This window comes from Oncorhynchus mykiss, chromosome 15, assembly GCF_057628025.1.
Source record: "Oncorhynchus mykiss isolate SJ-2025 chromosome 15, ASM5762802v1, whole genome shotgun sequence".
NCBI classification, from domain to species: Eukaryota; Metazoa; Chordata; class Actinopteri; order Salmoniformes; family Salmonidae; genus Oncorhynchus; species Oncorhynchus mykiss.
This window is the reverse complement of record NC_143036.1, coordinates 19,256,349-19,276,817: the sequence shown is the minus strand read 5'-3', so window position 1 is coordinate 19,276,817 and position 20,469 is coordinate 19,256,349. Positions and strand designations below refer to the sequence as shown.

The 20,469-nt window shown below is 42.5% G+C and overlaps 1 protein-coding gene across 1 annotated transcript in view; it reads left to right on the top strand.

Annotated features, from left to right (window-relative positions):
* The first annotated feature begins 227 nt into the window (after nucleotides 1-227).
* The window catches only part of actriib (activin receptor IIB), a 63,859-nt gene continuing 43,617 nt past the window's right edge, over nucleotides 228-20,469 (top strand). The window contains 1 exon segment of the mRNA NM_001190941.1: nucleotides 228-278. Coding sequence (NP_001177870.1) covers nucleotides 230-278 — 49 coding nt within the window. The 5' untranslated portion in view covers nucleotides 228-229.

Genomic DNA, 20,469 nt, shown 5'->3' with positions numbered 1-20,469 from the left:
CCCTTTCCCAATGGATTTGTTTATATTTAAAACTTGTTTTTAGCCCGTGCAATTTTGTTGCATTGGGGGGCTGTACACACAAAAGCAACGCAAACTCTTGGTGCGGTGGACATCGAAGGCCTTGGGACATTTGGCTCGTTGTGTTGTGCTATCATCTTTTTAAATGTTCGCAAAGGAAAATAGGTTAATAAGGAGAACATCTGGTGTGTTTCTTTTTAATTAAAGGAATATGTTTGCTTCCTGTCTGACTTTTGCACTTCTGGGAACTTTTTGTGCAGGTAAGCACCCTATTTATGTAATAGGCTATCGCTTACTCTTATGGTTTGAATTGGCAATCAGAGTGTATTCAGTGATTTCACACTAACAGAAAAGCAGAACACAAATTCGGATTATTCTAATGTACCCAAACCAGGGATAACGTGCTGTAGGTAGTCACTTGACTATTGATATTGGCTCTATCGAATGGTACAAAAATGACACATTTAATGGCATTACAATAGCTAAGGCAATAATTAAATGGGTAACATTTTGCATGTTTGTTATTTTGAGTATTGATGCGAAAGGTTATTTAGGCTTTTCGGTGCATTGGTTCACTGTAGATCAATAAGTAATTCGCGACAACATACAATTTCGAATGAGTTTGATACATTTCCTATAACAATCTTCAATGATTAGTCATTAAAATATGTGTCGCATTTATTTGAACGACAGTTTATCGTATTTGGCTGAAATGTGAAAGCAGGACCGTTTAAAAAAAAAAAAAAGAAGCCTACGATGAAGTCATGTGGCCTTAAATGTTGCAAAGATATCGTTGCTTTAGAAGTGTTTGCGACTCTATTAGGAATGCATAGATGGAGAAACACAAGGTGATGCATTTGGAAGTGTTTACACGTGTATCAGACTTATCAGTGTATTTTGACCTATGTAGACTAAATTAAACCACATGATAGATCTTCAATCTCCATTGAAGCGCGCTGACAGAGGTGTTGTGAATGATGCTTAGAATTCCACTTATTTCGCACAGCCCACATCACTTGTAGCCTAATTGGTAATTAATGTATTTTTTGGCATGTATTCTCTCAGAGCAGTAGGATGAGTACTCCAAATAACTATATTTATTTATTTAGTTAGCATTCTTACTCTGGATTTCCACGCGAAATGTGATTGTTCATGTCCTCATTATCTAGTTCAGTGACGCATACATTTAGGCCTATATACCTGTAGGTTCGCAGATTTCATTTTTGGCAATTTGTTTATCACTGCTGCTTTGTTGTGTAGTTCCCTCCTTGTTTAGTCGACTTAGGGGGAGGGGTGCGTATGGGGTTGGGGTGAAAATGGCTCTTGTGTTTATTTTCGCTTTTGCTGAAATAAAATGATTTATTTATTTTTACCTGAAATGTAGATATGTTAATGAATCCGTTTGTGTATGGTTATGGTTACCATTCATCCCAGTCAGACACAAGTTATTTGTCATTTGGCTGCATGATTGTTGTCAAACACTATCCTAACATCTCTGATATTTTGGTAATTGGTTAAAGTGGCAATTCTTGATACTTAGCCAATACATTCTACAGTGACTTGGTTAGCCTACATATTGAAGTGCTGAGATTTTCATTTTACGTCTCTTCACCTTAGTAGTTCTTGGAATTTCTGCAATTTTCTAATTCAAGGATTTGTTGTGAATGACCGTAGTCCCCTATTTGATTATGGTGCCATGGTTGTTGCACTCTTCAGACTTTGATTGAAAAGGAAAATGGTTATTGCTTCAAAACAAAAATAGAATTCGACAGAATAGCCACTGTTACTATTTTACTATTTCTATTCATGAATGAGTTTCTAGATTCAGTTATGTCATGAGGTTTTCAATAACTTACAATTTAATACAAGGAGTGTTTGATAAGTGTGGTTGTGGGAAACCCACAGGACTTTTCTCAGCACGTGGGACCAGCTATTTTGTATCTCCATGACATTTCAGCTGAATACAGTCAGTCAGTTCCATTTCTTTCTGAATAACTTTGAACTGATTTAAGGATTTATTTTTGTATATGGCACTTACTCACCCAGTTCAAATGCCTCTACGCCTGTTGCTTACTATGGTTTTCACACTGAAAGCAAAGCCAGTCAAAAATCGTAATCCCTTCAACCATCTAATCGTAAAGATCACTAGTTATTTGATAGAAGGGTTGTGCAGTATTCAGATTTTCATACTGTGCCTGTGCCATCCTGGGATAGACGGTATTACCGGCAGGGCTTCCTTCTTTTTTTTTCCCACACGAAAAACAAAAACATCCCAAAAAACGTTGCCTACCAGAACAATAACAAAATGATAGCAAGTATGGAATCCCCATAGTGGATGCTAGGTAAATGCTAATGAGCGAATGCAAACATTCACTACTAAGACGGATGACAACCCAGCTAAAGTTACGCATACATCTCAAAATTCAGGTTGCAGCACTCACAACAAAGGAAATGAGATGGCAAGATCTTAATCCAGGAGGTGATTGTTTTTGCTGCTCTTACCAAGAAACTTGATCCTGGAAAGTTAACGTTAGCAAAACCCAGCTGGAGAGAATGTTATCTGGCGCAACTTAAATAGATATAGAGCACCAGCCAAGTTTGGACATACTTACTCATTCCAGGTTTTAATTACTATAATTTAAAAAAAAAAGTATTTTCTACATTGTAGAATAATAGTAAAGACATCAAATCTATGAAATGGCACACGGAATCATGTAGTAACCAAAAAAGTGTTAAACAAATCAAAATATATTTTAGATTCTTCAAAGTCAAATCAAATTTTATTGGCACATACACGTGTTTAGCCGATGTTATTGCAGGTGTAGCAAAATGCTTGGAGCCACCCTTTGCCTTGATGATAGCTTTAAACACTCTTGGCAGTCTCTCAACCAGCTTCACATGGAATGCTTTTCCAACGGTCTTGAAGGAGTTCCCACATGCTGAGCAGTCGTTGGCTGCTTTTACATTTTATTTTATTTACATTTAAGCATTATTTAACTAGGCAAGTCAGATGAGAACAAATTCTTATTTACAATGACGGCCAAACCCGGACGACGCTGGGCCAATTATTCGCCACCCTATGGGACTCCCAATCACGGCCCGATGTGATACAGCCTGGATTCAAACCAGGGACTGCAGTGATGCCTCTTGCGCTGAGATGCAGTGCCTTCGACTGCTGCGCCACTCGGGAGCCCTTCCGTCATTCTGCGGTCCAACTCATCCCAAACCATCTCAATTGGGTTGAGGTCGGGTGATTGTGGAGGCCAGGTCATCTGATGCAGCACTCCATCACTCTACTTGGTCAAATAGCTTTTACGCAGCCTGGAGGTGTGTTGAGTCATTGTGCTGTTGAAAACAAATGGTAGTCCCACTAAGCGCAAACCAGATGGGATGGCGTATTGCTGCAGAATGCTGTTGTAGCTATGCTGGATAAGTGTACCTTGAATTCTAAATAAATCGCAGTGTCACCAACAAAGCACCATCACACCACCTCTTCCATTCTTCACTTGGGAACTATACATGCAGAGATCATCCGTTCACCTACTCTGCGTCTCACAAAGACACGGCGGTTGCAGCCGAAAATCTCAAATTTGGACTCATCAGGCCAAACAACAGATTTCCACCAGTCTAATGTCCATTGCTTGTGTTTCTTGGTCCATGCAAGTCTCTTCTTCTTATTGGTGTCCTTTAGTAGTGGTTTCTTTGCAACAATTTGCCCATGAAGGCCTGATTTTAAAGCAGTCTCCTTTGAACAGTTGATGTTGACATGTGTCTGTTAATTGAACTCTGCGAAACAATTATTTGGGCTGCAATCTGAGGCTGGTCACTAATGAACTTATCCTCTGCAACAGAGGTAACTCTGGGTCTTAACTCTGGACAGACAAATCTGTTTTGAGGTGTTCTGATCTCAAAGAAGAACATTTGTGAGACACAGAAAAAGTGAGAAGATGCTGGAGGAGTGCTTCACTGCTTGGTATGGCAACTGGTTGGCCTCTGACTGTAAGGCACTACAGAGGGTAGTGCGTACGGCTCAGTACATCACTGGGGCTAAGCTGCCTGCCATCCAGGACCTCTACACCAGGCGGTGTCAGAGGAAGGCCCTAAAAATTGTCAAAGACCCCAGTTATAGACTGTTCTCTCTACTAACGCATGGCAAGTGGTACCGGAGTGCCAAGTCGAGGACCAAATGGCTCCTCAACAGTTTTTACTTCAAAGCCATAAGACTCCCGAACAGGTAATCAAATGGCTACCTGGACTCTTTGCATTGTGTGCAACCTCTCTTTTACGCTGATGCTACTCTTTTTATCAATAATACAGTCACTTTAACTATACATAACTATACATTCATGTACATACTACCTCAGCCTGACTAACCGGTGCCTGTATATAGCCTCGCTACTGTTATTTTTCACTTTTTTACTGTTTTTATTTCTTATCTATTGTTCAACTAATACCTTTTTAACTTAGAAATTGCACTGTTGGTTAGAGCCTGTAAGTAAGCATTTCACTGTAAGGTCTACTACACCTGTTGTATTTGGTGCACGTGACAAACTTTTATTTTGATTTGAAATCTCTTCAGATTATCTCAACAAATTGACTAGAATGACAAAGTTCTGCAAGGCTGTAATTGTGGCAAATGGAGGATTCTTTGACGAACGCAAAGTTTGAAGCACACAATTATTTCAATAAAACTATCATTATTTATAACCTAGTTCCTATTCATTTCGCAACGCTCTTCATGCATGTTTTCATGGAAAACATGGACATTTCTAAGTGACAACTTTTGAACAGTTGTTTGTGTGTGTATGTATGTGTGTATGTTATACACACCCACCCCCTCTATGATTTTCCAAATGCGTATATATTTCAAAATACCCCGAGATACGGTATACTGCCCAACCCTATTTGATAGGTCAATGACAATACCCTTGGTTTCTTGCAAGCAGCAAAATATTATAGTCCTATGCTGTATGGTCACGCCAGTACACAACCAAAACATTTTGGCTACTATTGAACACTCAAATGTATTCTCCCTATTCTGCACAAGTCGATCACAAGAGACAAGTCATTGTAATGAAACATGCCAAATAACAGCTGCTAGACCATTGGGAGCCAGAATAGTAAATGCTTTTGTGGGGGGGGGGGGGGTCATAAAACCAGCTGTTTTCACTGTGCTGGATGTATTGTGTAATGGTCTCACTGAGTGCATTCTGTGGCTCCCTGGCTAGCAGCAGAGGTAGTAGAATGCAGCTCTGGTCCTCTGCTCTTATCAACTGACTCTGTTGAGACAAAGGAAGCCGGATCCCTACCAATGGCTCGCTTGCTCTCGCTCTCTCGCTACTAGGAGGAGATGCTGACCCCGAGTCATAGCATCTTTCCTCACTCACTCTTGTCGATTCATTGGCTTTTGCTGAGTGGAGGAGAGTCTGTGACTGTCCTGGTATCGCCTATGATCGCACAGTGTCAACTGAGGCAGGGGCTGCGCCCCCCTGTGCAGATTGGCCTTGCCCACCGATCCGTTAGTGTGTTTGTGAGAGCAGGGCTTGGAATGCTGTTAGTGCTCTCTCATCGCAGCTTTACTGAATCCGTAACAATGGTGTGTGTGCTGTGCTGGATTTTCTAAGGTTCGGCCACATGGTGTAGTGGAAATGGGGGGAGGGGTGGCTCTGCTAGGATGGATTACTCCTGAGTTGTAATGGCCACTGCTTAACCCGCTCATCTGTTTTCTGCCTTAGAAACATATCTACTAGTTACTGCATATCGTCCCCATATTTACCGGTGAATTCATGTATCATATGGATACAATCTATAGTGCATGGACAGGAAATGGGGAGGGGGGGAAAACACTGGGAAATGGGGGATGGGTAGCCTCTAGCAGGAGAAGGGATTTAAAGTGACAGTGTGTATGTCCCCCCCTTGCCTTGGATTAAAGATGTTGAGCTGTAGAAGATTCATTGCATAGTTGTTTCTGTGAGAATAGGCCAGATATGTTTGTCGGGACAGCTGGTACTGTAATTCCAAAATCTAGTATTGAATATATATATATATATAATTAATTTTATTTATTTTTAGTTTGGTGTAATATACAAACACTACATGACCAAAAGTATGTGGACACATGCATCTCATTTATACATCTGTCAGCAAAATAAAATTGCCAAATCCAGTCATTTGATGGGCTGTCCCCACATACCTTTGTGTGGAAATCGGCATTTTTGGACACCGATTGTGGCCGATTTAAAAAAAAAAAAAAATAATAAAAAAATAATAATAATAATAATAATTTTTACAAAATTATAATAAAAATTCTATATGTATGTATGTATGTATGTATGTATGTATGTGTGTGTGTGTGTGTGTGTGTGTGTGTGTGTGTGTGTGTGTTTTTATATATATATATATAAAATGTTTTTATGGGTATATGTTTTTATATATATACACACACACACACACACACACACACACATACAGTGCCTTGCGAAAGTATTCGGCCCCTTGAACTTTGCGACCTTTTGGCTTCAAACAAAGTTTTAAAACTGTATTTTTTTGTGAAGAATCAACAACAAGTGGGACACAATCATGAAGTGGAACGACATTTATTGGATATTTCAAACTTTTTTAACAAATCAAAAACTGAAAAATTGGGCGTGCAAAATTATTCAGCCCCTTTACTTTCAGTGCAGCAAACTCTCTCCAGAAGTTCAGTGAGGATCTCTGAATGATCCAATGTTGACCTAAATGACTAATGATGATAAATACAATCCACCTGTGTGTAATCAAGTCTCCGTATAAATGCACCTGCACTGTGATAGTCTCAGAGGTCCGTTAAAAGCGCAGAGAGCATCATGAAGAACAAGGAACACACCAGGCAGGTCCGAGATACTGTTGTGAAGAAGTTTAAAGCCGGATTTGGATACAAAAAGATTTCCCAAGCTTTAAACATCCCAAGGAGCACTGCAAGCGATAATATTGAAATGGAAGGAGTATCAGACCACTGCAAATCTACCAAGACCTGGCCGTCCCTCTAAACTTTCAGCTCATACAAGGAGAAGACTGATCAGAGATGCAGCCAAGAGGCCCATGATCACTCTGGATGAACTGCAGAGATCTACAGCTGAGGTGGGAGACTCTGTCCATAGGACAACAATCAGTCGTATATTGCACAAATCTGGCCTTTATGGAAGAGTGGCAAGAAGAAAGCCATTTCTTAAAGATATCCATAAAAAGTGTCGTTTAAAGTTTGCCACAAGCCACCTGGGAGACACACCAAACATGTGGAAGAAGGTGCTCTGGTCAGATGAAACCAAAATTGAACTTTTTGGCAACAATGCAAAACGTTATGTTTGGTGTAAAAGCAACACAGCTCATCACCCTGAACACACCATCCCCACTGTCAAACATGGTGGTGGCAGCATCATGGTTTGGGCCTGCTTTTCTTCAGCAGGGACAGGGAAGATGGTTAAAATTGATGGGAAGATGGATGGAGCCAAATACAGGGCCATTCTGGAAGAAAACCTGATGGAGTCTGCAAAAGACCTGAGACTGGGACGGAGATTTGTCTTCCAACAAGACAATGATCCAAAACATAAAGCAAAATCTACAATGGAATGGTTCAAAAATAAACATATCCAGGTGTTAGAATGGCCAAGTCAAAGTCCAGACCTGAATCCAATCGAGAATCTGTGGAAAGAACTGAACTGCTGTTCACAAATGCTCTCCATCCAACCTCACTGAGCTCGAGCTGTTTTGCAAGGAGGAATGGGATAAAATTTCCGTCTCTCGATGTGCAAAACTGATAGACATACCCCAAGCGACTTACAGCTGTAATCGCAGCAAAAGGTGGCGCTACAAAGTATTAACTTAAGGGGGCTGAATAATTTTGCACGCCCAATTTTTCAGTTTTTGATTTGTTTAAAAAGTTTGAAATATCTAATAAATGTCGTTCCACTTCATGATTGTGTCCCACTTGTTGTTGATTCTTCACAAAAAAATACAGTTTTATATCTTTATGTTTGAAGCCTGAAATGTGGCAAAAGGTCGCAAAGTTCAAGGGGGCCGAATACTTTCGCAAGGCACTGTGTGTGTGTGTGTGTGTGTGTATATATATATATATATATATATATATTTTTTTTTAAACTAGGCAAGTCAGTTTAAGAACAAATTCTTATTTTCAATGACTGCCTAGGAACGGAGGGTTAACTGCCTTGTTCAGGGGCAGAAGGACAGATTTTTACCTTGTCAGCTCGGGGATTCAATCTTGCAACCTTCCGGTTACTAACCACCTGTCTTACATTGTACTCCACGAGGAGCCTGCGTGGCAGGTAAGTTGCTTGTTAGCATTAAACTTATCTTTTAAAAAACAACCAATCTTAACCACTCATGGTTGATGATATTACTAGTTTATCTAGCGTGTCCTGCGTTGCATATAATCGATGCAGTGCGCATTTGCGAAAAAAGCACTTTTCCTTGCTCCAATGTGTACCTAACCATAAACATCAATGCCCTTTAAGATCAATACACAAGTATATATTTTTAAACCTGCATATTTAGTTAATATTGCCTGCTAACAGGATTTTCTTTTAACTAGGGAAATTGTCACTTTTCTTGCGTTCCGTTCAAGCAATCAGGGTATATGCAGCAGTTTGGGCCGCCTGGCTCGTTGCAAACGGTGTGAAGACCATTTCTTCTTAACAAAGACTAATACATTTTCCAGAATTGTGCATAATTATGACATAACATTGAAGGTTGTACAATGTAACAGCAATATTTTTAAAATTTATTTCACCTTTATTTAACCAGGTAGGCAAGTTGAGAACAAGTTCTCATTTACAATTGCGACCTGGCCAAGATAAAGCAAAGCAGTTCGACAGATACAACATCAGAGTTACACATGGAGTAAAACAAACATACAGTCAATAATACAGTATAAACAAGTCTATATACGATGTGAGCAAATGAGGTGAGAAGGGAGGTAAAGGCAAAAAAATGCCATGGTGGCAAAGTAAATACAATATAGCAAATAAAACACTGGAATGGTAGATTTTCAATGGAAGAATGTGCAAAGTAGAAATAAAAATAATGGGGTGCAAAGGAGCAAAATAAATATAATTAAATACAGTAGGGAAAGAGGTAGTTGTTTGGGCTAAATTGTAGGTGGGCTATGTACAGGTGCAGTAATCTGTGAGCTGCTCTGACAGTTGGTGCTTAAAGCTAGTGAAGGAGATAAGTGTTTCCAGTTTCAGAGATTTTTGTAGTTCGTTCCAGTCATTGGCAGCAGAGAACTGGAAGGAGAGGCGGCCAAAGAAATAATTGGTTTTGGGGGTGACTAGAGATATACCTGCTGGAGCGTGTGCTACAGGTGGGAGATGCAATGGTGACCAGCGAGCTGAGATAAGGGGGGACTTTACCTAGCAGGGTCTTGTAGATGACATGGAGCCAGTGGGTTTGGCGACGAGTATGAAGCGAGGGCCAGCCAACGAGAGCGTACAGGTCGCAATGGTGGGTAGTATATGGGGCTTTGGTGACAAAACGGATTGCACTGTGATAGACTGCATCCAATTTGTTGAGTAGGGTATTGGAGGCTATTTTGTAAATGACATCGCCAAAGTCGAGGATTGGTAGGATGGTCAGTTTTACAAGGGTATGTTTGGCAGCATGAGTGAAGGATGCTTTGTTGCGAAATAGGAAGCCAATTCTAGATTTAACTTTGGATTGGAGATGTTTGATATGGGTCTGGAAGGAGAGTTTACAGTCTAACCAGACACTTAAGTATTTGTAGTTGTCCACGTATTCTAAGTCAGAGCCGCCCAGAGTAGTGATGTTGGACAGGCGGGTAGGTGCAGGTAGAGATTGGTTGAAGAGCATGCATTTAGTTTTACTTGTATTTAAGAGCAATTGGAGGCCACGGAAGGAGAGTTGTATGGCATTGAAGCTTGCCTGGAGGGTTGTTAACAGTGTCCAAAGAAGGGCCAGAAGTATACAGAATGGTGTCGTCTGCGTAGAGTTGGACCTCATTGATGTATACAGAGAAGAGAGTCGGTCCAAGAATTGAACCCTGTGGCACCCCCATAGAGACTGCCAGAGGTCCGGACAGCAGACCCTCCGATTTGACACACTGAACTCTATCAGAGAAGTAGTTGGTGAACCAGGCGAGGCAATCATTTGAGAAACCAAGGCTGTCGAGTCTGCCGATGAGGATGTGGTGATTGACAGAGTCGAAAGCCTTGGCCAGATCAATGAATACGGCTGCGCAGTAATGTTTCTTATCGATGGCGGTTAAGATATCGTTTAGGACCTTGAGCGTGGCTGAGGTGCACCCATGACCAGCTCTGAAACCAGATTGCATAGCAGAGAAGGTATGGTGAGATTCGAAAGGGTCGGTAATCTGTTTGTTGACTTGGCTTTCGAAGACCTTAGAAATGCATGGTACGATAGATATAGGTCTGTAGCAGTTTGGGTCAAGAGTGTCCCCCCCCTTTGAAGAGGGGGATGACCGCAGCTGCTTTCCAATCTTTGGGAATCTCAGACGACACGAAAGAGAGGTTGAACAGTCTAGTAATAGGGGTGGCAACAATTTCGGCAGATAATTTTAGAAAGAAAGGATCCAGATTGTCTAGCCCGGCTGATTTTTAGGGGTCCAGATTTTGCAGCTCTTTCAGAACATCAGGTGAACGGATTTGGGAGAAGGAGAAATGGGGAGGCTTGGGCGGGTTGCTGTGGGGGGTGCTGTGCTGTTGACCGGGGTAGGAGTAGCCAGGTGGAAAGCATGGCCAGCCGTAGAAAAATGCATATTGAAATTCTAAATTATGGTGGATTTATCAGTGGTGACAGTGTTTCCTATCTTCAGTGCAGTGGGCAGCTTTGAGGAGGTGTTCTTATTCTCCATGGACTTTACAGTGTCCCAGAACTTTTTTGAGTTAGTGTTGCAGGAAGCTAATTTCTGCTTGAAAAAGCTAGCCATGTAGACTTAGGGATGCCACCCCTTAGATAAGATACGGAACGGTTCCGTATTTCACTGAAGAATAAACGTTTTAGTATATATAAAAATCTTAATTTCCGGATTTGACCATTTAATGACTTAAGGCTCGTATTTCTGTGTTATTATATTATAACTAAGTATATGATTTGATAGAGCAGTCTGACTGAGCGGTGGTAGGCAGCAGCAGGCTCGTAAGCATTCATTCAAACATCACTTTCCTCAGTTTGCCAGCATCACTTCACAATGCTTCAAGCATTGCGCTGTTTATGACTTCAATCCTATCAGCTCCCGAGATTAGGCTGGTGTAACCGATGTGAAATGGCTCACTAGTTAGCGGGGTGCGCGCTAATAGCGTTTCAATCGGTGACGTCCCTCGCTCTGAGACCTTGAAGTAGCTGTTCCCCTTGCTCTGCAAGAGCCGCGGCTTTTGTGGAGCGATGGGTAACGATGCTTCGAGGGTGGCTGTTGTCGACGTGTTCCTGGTTCGAGCACGGGTAGGGGCGAGGAGAGGGACGGAAGCTATACTGTTACACTGGCAATACTAAAGTGCCTATAAGAACATCCAATAGTCAAAGGTTAATGAAATACAAATGGTATAGAGAATAGTCCTAAAATTCCTATAATAACTACAACCTACAAACTACAACTTCTTACTTGGGAATATTGAAGACTCATGTTAAAAGGAACCACCAGCTTTCATATGTTCTCATGTTCTGAGCAAGGAACTTAAACGTTAGCTTTTTTACATGGCACATATTGCACTTTACTTTCTTCTCCAACACTGTGTTTTTACATTATTTAAACCAAATTGAACATGTTTCATTATTTATTTGAGGCTAAATTGATTTTATTGATGTATTATATTAAGTCAAAATAAGTGTTCATTCGGTATTGTTGTAATTGTCATTATTACAGATTTAAAAAAAAAAATAAGAATAAAAAAATATCTATAAAAAAATAATAAATTATTTCGGCCGATTTATCGGTATCGGCTTTTTTGGTCCTCCAATAAATCGGTATCGGCGTTGAAAATCATAATCGGTCGACCTCTATTCCTGAGTGGACTTGTTATAGTTGACTTAAAATCAGCTTGAAAATCTATGGCAAGACTTAAATGGCTGTATAGCAATGATCAACAACCAACTTGACAGAGCTGCCAGATGTTTCAGTTATTTGCTAAGCTAAAGCATAAATAGAATCTCCCCTATCCATTATTTATATAGGCTGTTGCATTAAACAGAAATGCATAAGCCAGAGCAGGCTGCAGTTGTTTGGGGTCATCTTACGTGAACAGGCTGGTTAAGAGTTTTTATGTTAAACCTTGTCCTATATCTTTATCTTTCCTTCCCTGGTGGGGCACTGTTGACTCCCATAGGTAACTGCCATAATGAGGCCTCATGCTTAGTTGTTTACCAAGTGAAAACTGTCATTGACTATGCTCATGCTTGGGGATGGGCAACCCTTATTAAGCCTATAGAGATGATGTTGGTTTACTTTTAAGTGAAAGAGGTTAATTTGCACAGTATCTACGGCCTTGTGAACTATTTTCCTCTGCTTGGGTCTGGGAAACATGCCGAGTGCCGCTGACAAATGGGAATTGCTTGCCAAGCCTTGGATAATGTCCCAATATAGCTATATCCTTGTGTGCCCAAATCTCTTATTTCTTAAGTGTGAGCTCCAGCTTTTGAAGTGGGAAGGGAGGACGCTTGTGAGCGTTCCCGCTCAGTCGCGTGCTGCTGAGAAGCCACACTGTTCTGGCCCCAGTGTTTGTTTACCTTTGCCGATAACACTTATCTGGGCAAAGCTGCATGGGTGGAATGCGGTACGTAAACAATGATATTCGGCAGGGCCTTATCTTTGTGTAGGCCGCGTCGTACATTATACGCAGCACTCAAAGTCCTGCTGAACATGCAGTGGGATGGGATTAGCCAAGCGTTTAGTTCCAGAAGATACGTGCCACGTTTCATAGTATGGTAATTCATTATCAATGTTTACTGTTTAGCACAAAACGCAGAGATCAAGCTTTTAAAGTCCATTCCAGATCCCTCTTTGGAAATGGATGGACAACATCCAATGATCTATACTGAACAAAAATATAAATTAGACATGTGAAGTGTTGGTTTCATGAGCTAAAATAAAATATCCCCAAAATATTCCATGTACAAAGTTTATTTAGCTACAATGTTGTGCACAAATTTGTTTACATCTCTTTTAGTGAGTATTTCTCTTTTGCCAAGATAATCCATCCACCTGACAGGTGTGTGGCATATAAAGAAGCTGGTTTACACAGGTGCACCTTGTGCTGGGGACAAAAAAAGGCCACTCTAAAATGTGTAGTTTTGTCACAACACAATGCCACAGATGTCAAGTTTTGCGGGAGCGTGCAATTGGCATGTTGACTTCAGAGCTGTTGCCAGACAATTGAATGTTCATTTCTCTACCAAAGGCCGCCTCCAATAATTTTTTGGGCTGGGCCTTGCTCTCCAGTGGTTGTGCCCCTGACCAGTTGTGAAATCCATAGATTAGGGCCGAATGAATTTATTTCAATTGACTGATTTCCTTGTATAAACTGTAACTCTGTGAAATTGTTGCATGTTCGGGCCATATCCACTTTCATGTTTTTTCTCTCCAGAAAGTAAATGAGATTCCAATTTGACTCTTGGCCTCTTATTTTATTGTAAACAAATCATTCATATAAAACAATGGGATAGGCTTGACCATTAGGAGGCGCAGCAGAAGCCTCTAGTTATTGAAGTAATGTATGGTAAGGACTGATGCTGTCTTCTCTGCCTTGGAACTGTTCTGTAGTAGGAGTACCATGTCGTTCTCTATCCATTTAAAGTTGCCAGGATATTCTCTTCTCTACATTTTGCGGTGATCACCAATACCCAGACTGATGTAATGACATCAACCTTATAGCCCCAACCGCTAGACACTTTGATCTGCAAGAATCAAATGGGTGTAAGCAAAATGGTGGAAACTAATTTTATAAAGCCATTTAGCAGATGCTCTTCTCCAGAGCGACTTACAGGAGCAATTAAGGTTAACTCAACCTGGCCTGCAACAGAGAGAGGTTAGGTGGAACAATTTTTTTTAAATTTTATAGTACTTCCTCCAACCTAATCTATCCGGAGCTACCGGAAGTGTCTAGAGAGGATGTAAAAATATTCCTGTAGGTAGCGTTGGCTAACACTAGTCGGATGGACCTGCGACAAAACTCCAGTATTTTTCATCCTATAGCTTGTTCTTCATCTTTTTGAAAATAGTGAGCCAACATGTTTTCAACACTTATTTTCCTGACTGATCAAAAATATTGCTATACTGGTATTGTCACAGCCTTAGTATCAAATCGCAATTCATATTGTATCGGCACCTAAGTGTCATTATAATATCATCTCGTGAGGTCCCTGGCAATTCCCAGCCCTATAGGCTAGGGGTTAGTTTTGGCACTAGTTAGAATTCTCTTCCTCTGTTCTCTGATTTCCTGCTCCATCCATTCACCCCATTTCAGAGAGCAGTGGTTTGCAACAACTTTTACTCACTGAGTGCTAGAGGGGAAGGGGGTTGGGCACTGGTTTTGAAGTTCCTTTCACAGTGGGATTGATGGCCCTCATGCTCCTGTGTCTGAAAGAAGCCTCCCTTTCCCCCAGAGGACCTGCGCAGTGTCTCTCCACTCCACATCCAGCCCCTGTGGAGGGCCCCTCTGCTTTTGTGTCCCACGCACTGACCCCCCCCCCTCTTCTGTGTGGAGATGTGTCAGGCAGGCTGCTGCTGTGGCCTGTTTGTCAAGCCCTTGTGCCCCATGCTGGGGGATTTGAGGCTGGGCGTGGGACTGGGAGAAGGGGCATGGGGCATGGTGGTCACCCACTCCCCTTTGAGTTTAGCATGATATTGACACCACCTCCCTCAGATCCACATGTTGTTCCTGTCAGGGGTGGAATGAAGAGTACTAAGATTCCGTCTTACTTCTGGGTTGGACTCTGGAGGAAGAGGACGTGTGAAGAACCGTTCTGTAATTGTGTGTGTATATAAGGGATGTTAACTTAAACCACAAAGGTTTAAACAATAAGGGAATGCAAAACATTTAGCATTCATCTTTGAGTTGATTTTTTTTCCTGTGTCACCGCAACTTGATGTCCAATGCTCATTCAGGTTTCATTCAACATGGCCTACTTCCCTTTCAATTCTCCTTTGCTGTGAATGCTTTCCATCGACACCTCCTTTGGCATGCTCTCTGTCAGGGGAACCGGAAGAGCAACATAAATGTAACATTTGTTCCATATATGGCCTACATTTTTCAACTACCTAAGCAGTTAGGCTAGTTCACCCCAGATTCTCACACTTTTTTTTTGTATCAAAATAGGTGTCCGTCATCTAGATAGGCCAATCCTTACTATTCAGTTGGTGTGTAGGCCTGCGGATTTGGCAAAAAAATGAATTGTATTATTATGAGTTCAGTTAAATTTTTGGACCACTTCTGAAAACATGTAACTAACTTCCTGGGCTGACCTATCCCTTTTAGCTCTCTGGATCTAGACAGTGTTTCTTTCTCTCAGATGGACGAGTGAAGGCATTTGATCAGGCTGCAGACTGGTTTCGTTCAACACTCTTCTACCCCTCCCATCTCCATCAAACCTCACGCCCCATGCCTGTGCTGTGTGTGGACTGTGGCGCTAGTTCACCTTGCTTGCTTGAACTTGGGGTTTTTTCAGATGGAGATGACGGCGGCAGCTGCTCATCTGGCTTACTCCTGGTCTGCCGTCTACAAATGGAGGCGTACGCTGGTTCATGTTGACTCCCAGGCTGCTCTGATGACCCTCGCGTCTCTGGCCCATCTGTCGCACCGTCAACACACACACTTACACAAACTTCTGTTTGGCAATTTCTTTGATGTCTTCGGCATCCTGTTCCAGTATGCCCTTGAGGTGGCCAAGAGTGAGCAACGTGGAAAAACCCTGCTGCATGTGTTGTGTGGAGAATGTTTGGTTGTACAGAAAGGGAACATTTCAGACCTTGAAGCCATTTTTCTGTGGCTTTAGAATGATTCCTCTTATGACACTACCTGTGACTCGACTTCATCATATGTATCATATTGTAAGACAAGGCAACAGCCAACACGTTGCATGAATCCTTGGTTTTGTTCTACCCTGGTTTTAATTGATGGCTACCGTGACCGTCTAGAGAATTGCCATTCACTATTGATGGACAATGATGTTTTGAGGAGTGTGGGAGAGGGTCACATATTCCCCCTAGCCCTAAGAATGGTAGCAGGCTGAACCATAGACATGTTGATGGGCAAGATTCTCGCCGGGGAGGGAAGGGCAGCAACAACAGAGGGAGAAGGTCACGGGGTGAGTCTTTTGTCATGGTAAACCTAGTAACTTGACCACCTGCTGTGCATAAGGCCCCAACAATAGATGTCTACAGCTGCATGGAAAATGAACAGCCCCCAAGGATGTAGACTAACTCTGAAAACTTTATCACACCACCAGGGGAAATGTAAAGATTATAGGCTTATTTTGGGGGAATTGAGAAGCTTAAATTTACAGAGCTAACATTTTCTCTGAGCTTAATAAAACTAAATGATGAGCGAAGGTCATGCTCCAAGGTGTGTGTGATTTAGCCTAAAATGTAGGCCAGACTACCACTTGCTGGCCAATAGGTGGCTCAGCATTTTCGTATTGTCTATATTTGTTAGGATCACTCTCAGGTCTGGCAAACGTCCCCCAAGGCCAAATCCTACAACTAAATATTTACACAACTCAAACCTTTGAATTAGTTAGGATTTAGCCCCTAACATTTCTGTCTAGCAGTTGAGACACCTTGAAATGGAACATTGGGAGTTGTCCCCCCCTTCTCCCTGATGCTGCTGAGGCTCAGTTGGTGCATTGTGGGTCCATTGTCTAGGGTCCTTTTGTACTGTCACTGAGGGAAAACACTGATTGCCACACATTGAGCAAGAGGCTGATATTATGCTGTCACTGTCAGATGAGCAGAAATGTATTCAGAGCCATGCAGACCCAAAATGAGTCTGAAACATTGAGGTTTTGAGGTTAATCATATCCTCGTTTGAAAACTGTGCAGCTGACTTGCCTTGAGCTATGTTTTTTTATTTTATTTTACCTTTATTTAACTAGGCAAGTCGGTTAATAACAAATTCCTATTTACAATGACAGCCTAGGAACAGTGGGTTAACTGCCATGTTCAGGGGAAGAACGACAGATTTTCACCTTGTCAGCTCAGGGATTCGAGCTGACAAGTCCAACGCTCTAACCACTAGGCTACCTGCCACTACCTGTGGCCAGAGTTATTTGTCCTGCTTATGTTGCTTGTAGTGTGGTTGGTGAACATCAGTTGAGTGTTTTACCCTCCCACATTACACACACACACACAATGGCAGCTGTATTAATTGTCCTTGAAATATCAATGGTTTATATTGTGACGTCAACAGCGTTCAGACTTTGTAAACAGACCTTGTAGACTACTGAATGTGCTGTGCAGTAACTTCAGACCTATGCTATGCTGCCACCTCTGCATAAGGTATGCGGTTCAGGCCTTGTCTTGACCTAGTTTCAGAGCCCCACTACTCACACGTGAGATTCCACCAGGAAGGTGCTCTCTGCAGACCAGGCCTGTTGGTTTTTGACGGGAATGCGGTCCAATGGCTGCAGCCTGCCCGTATCCCCCTCTCTCTTCTCTCTGGAAACAGGCTGGCCTCAGAATCTCTCCCCTACCGTCTCCCTCACACCACCGCGTGCCACTGCTCCATTGGAAGGCCCTCCCGCCCACTCCCGTTCCCTGTCCCTCTCTCTTAATATGTATTCTTGACCCCGATTATTATTATTTTTGCCTTGGTCCGTGGTTATGTGGTTGAGTTGTGGTTGGTGTCTTGCCAGCATCTATAAATAGCAGAGTGTTGGAGTAAGTATCTGAATGAGGGGGAGCGGCGCAGCACAGAAGGAAAAGTCCTTTTTGGCATCCAGCTGGCTGCCGGCCAAGGCCTGGCTGTGTGTAGCCGTGGCGGGGGAGTGTTTTTTGTGTGTTTTTTTTTTTTGAGGTGGCGTAGTAAAGAGCTGCTTTTTTTGTGTGTGTGTGTGGGGGGGTGATTTCTCTTTCCTTTTTAAAAATGGATTGATTGAAGTCATTTTTATCCAGAGCGACTGACAGTAGGGAGTGTGTACTTTTTTCGTACTGGTCCCCTGTAGGAATCGAACCTACAACCATGGCGTTGCAAGCGCCGTGCTCCTCCAACTGAACCACACGGGACCATGGAGCATTATGAATGGGAAGAGGCGCTGTCTTGTTTTTGTATCTCCTTAGCCTGCGTAGTCATTATCAGAACTCAATTGAGTAACGTTGGGGTTGCTAATTGCAATCATTTGGGGTTTCCTCGAGTAGGCCGTGGGTTATGAGAGTTCAATTAGGGCGGGCTTCAATGCTAGAACAAAAGTCTTCTGGTATCCTTAAAATTAAAGGCAGCAATGTGAACTTAATTCAGTCATATACACTGAGTGTACAAAACATTAACACCTTCCTAATATTGATACCACCCCACCCCCCTTTTTTAAATTATATATATATATATATATATTTTTTTTTACCTTGGATTGGCCTAATTCGTCGAGGCATGGACTACAAGGTGTCAAACGCGTTCACAGGGATGCTAGCCCATGTTGACCAGTGGATTCCACAGTCGTCAAGCTAGCTGGATGTCCTTTGGGTGGTGGACCATTCTTGATACCCACGGGAAACTGTTGAGCATGAAAAACCCAGAAGCCTTTGCTGTTCTTGACACACTCAAACCGGTACGCCTGGGACCTACTACCATACCCCGTTCAAAGGCACTTAAATATTTCGTCTTACCCATTCACCGTCTGAATGTAACACATACACAATCCTTCTTTAAAAAATATATAATAATATCTTCTCCCCTTCATCTACACTGATATTGAAGTGGATTTAACAAGTGACATCAAAAAGGCTTCAAAGCTTTCACCTGGTCAGTCTATGTAATGGGAAGAGCAAGTGTTCATAATTTTTTGTACACAGGACTAGGGCTATAGAAAAATAAGTAAATACCTTCTCAATATATCAGAAAATACCATATATAGATATGTACACTGCTCAAAAAAATAAAAGGAACACTTAAACAACACAATGTAACTCCAAGTCAATCACACTTCTGTGAAATCAAACTGTCCACTTAGGAAACAACACTGATTGACAATAAATTTCACATGCTGTTGTGCAAATGGAATAGACAACAGGTGAAAATTATAGGCAATTAGCAAGACACCCCCAATTAAAGGAGTGGTTCTGCAGGTGGGGACCACAGACCACTTCTCAGTTCCTATGTTTCCTGGCTGATGTTTTGTTCACTTGAATGCTGGCGGTGCTTTCACTCTAGTGGTAGCATGAGACAGAGTCTACAACCCACACAAGTGGCTCAGGTAGTGCAGCTCATCCAGGATGGCACATCAATGCGAGCTGTGGCAAGAAGGTTTGCTGTGTCTGTCAGCATAGTGTCCAGAGCATGGAGGCGCTACCGGGAGACAGGCCAGTACATCAGGAGACGTGGAGGAGGCCGTAGGAGGGCAACAGGACCGCTACCTCCGACTTTGTGCAAGGAGGAGCAGGAGGATCACTGCCAGAGCCCTGCAAAATGACCTCCAGCAGGCCACAAATGTGCATGTGTCTGCTCAAACGGTCAGAAACAGACTCCATGAGGGTGGTATGAGGGCCTGACGTCCACAGGTGGGGGTTGTGCTTACAGCCCAACACCGTGCAGGATGTTTTTCATTTGCCAGAGAACACTAAGATTGGCAAATTCGCCACTGGCGCCCTGTGCTCTTCACAGATGAACGCAGATTCACACTGAGCACATGTGACAGTCTGGAGATGCCGTGGAGAACGTTCTGCTGCCTGCAACATCCTCCAGCATGACCGGTTTGGCGGTGGGTCAGTCATGGTGTGGGGTGGCATTTCTTTGGGGGGGGGCGCACAGCCCTCCATGTGCTCGCCAGAGGTAGCCTGACTGCCATTAGGTACCGAGATGAGATCCTCACACCCCCTGTGAGACCATATGCTGGTGCGGTTGGCCCTGGGTTCCTCCTAATGCAAGACAATGCTAGACCTCATGTGGCTGGAGTGTGTCAGCAGTTCCTGCAAGAGGAAGGCATTGATGCTATGGACTGGCCCACCCGTTCCCCAGACCTGAATCCAATTGAGCACACCTGAGACATGTCTCGCTCCATCCACCAATGCCACGTTGCATCACAGGTTTGCCAGATGTATGTCTGAGATGTATATTATCATGCAAAATGACCATATTCATGTCATTAACACATTTTGCTGTCATGAGACTCGGGGTCACACACACATGCAAATGACACTATTTAATCATATGGATTTGAAGATGAACTGCTCAATGGAACCGCATGGCCCAAACCTTGTTCTGGGCCTGGGTTTCTTTA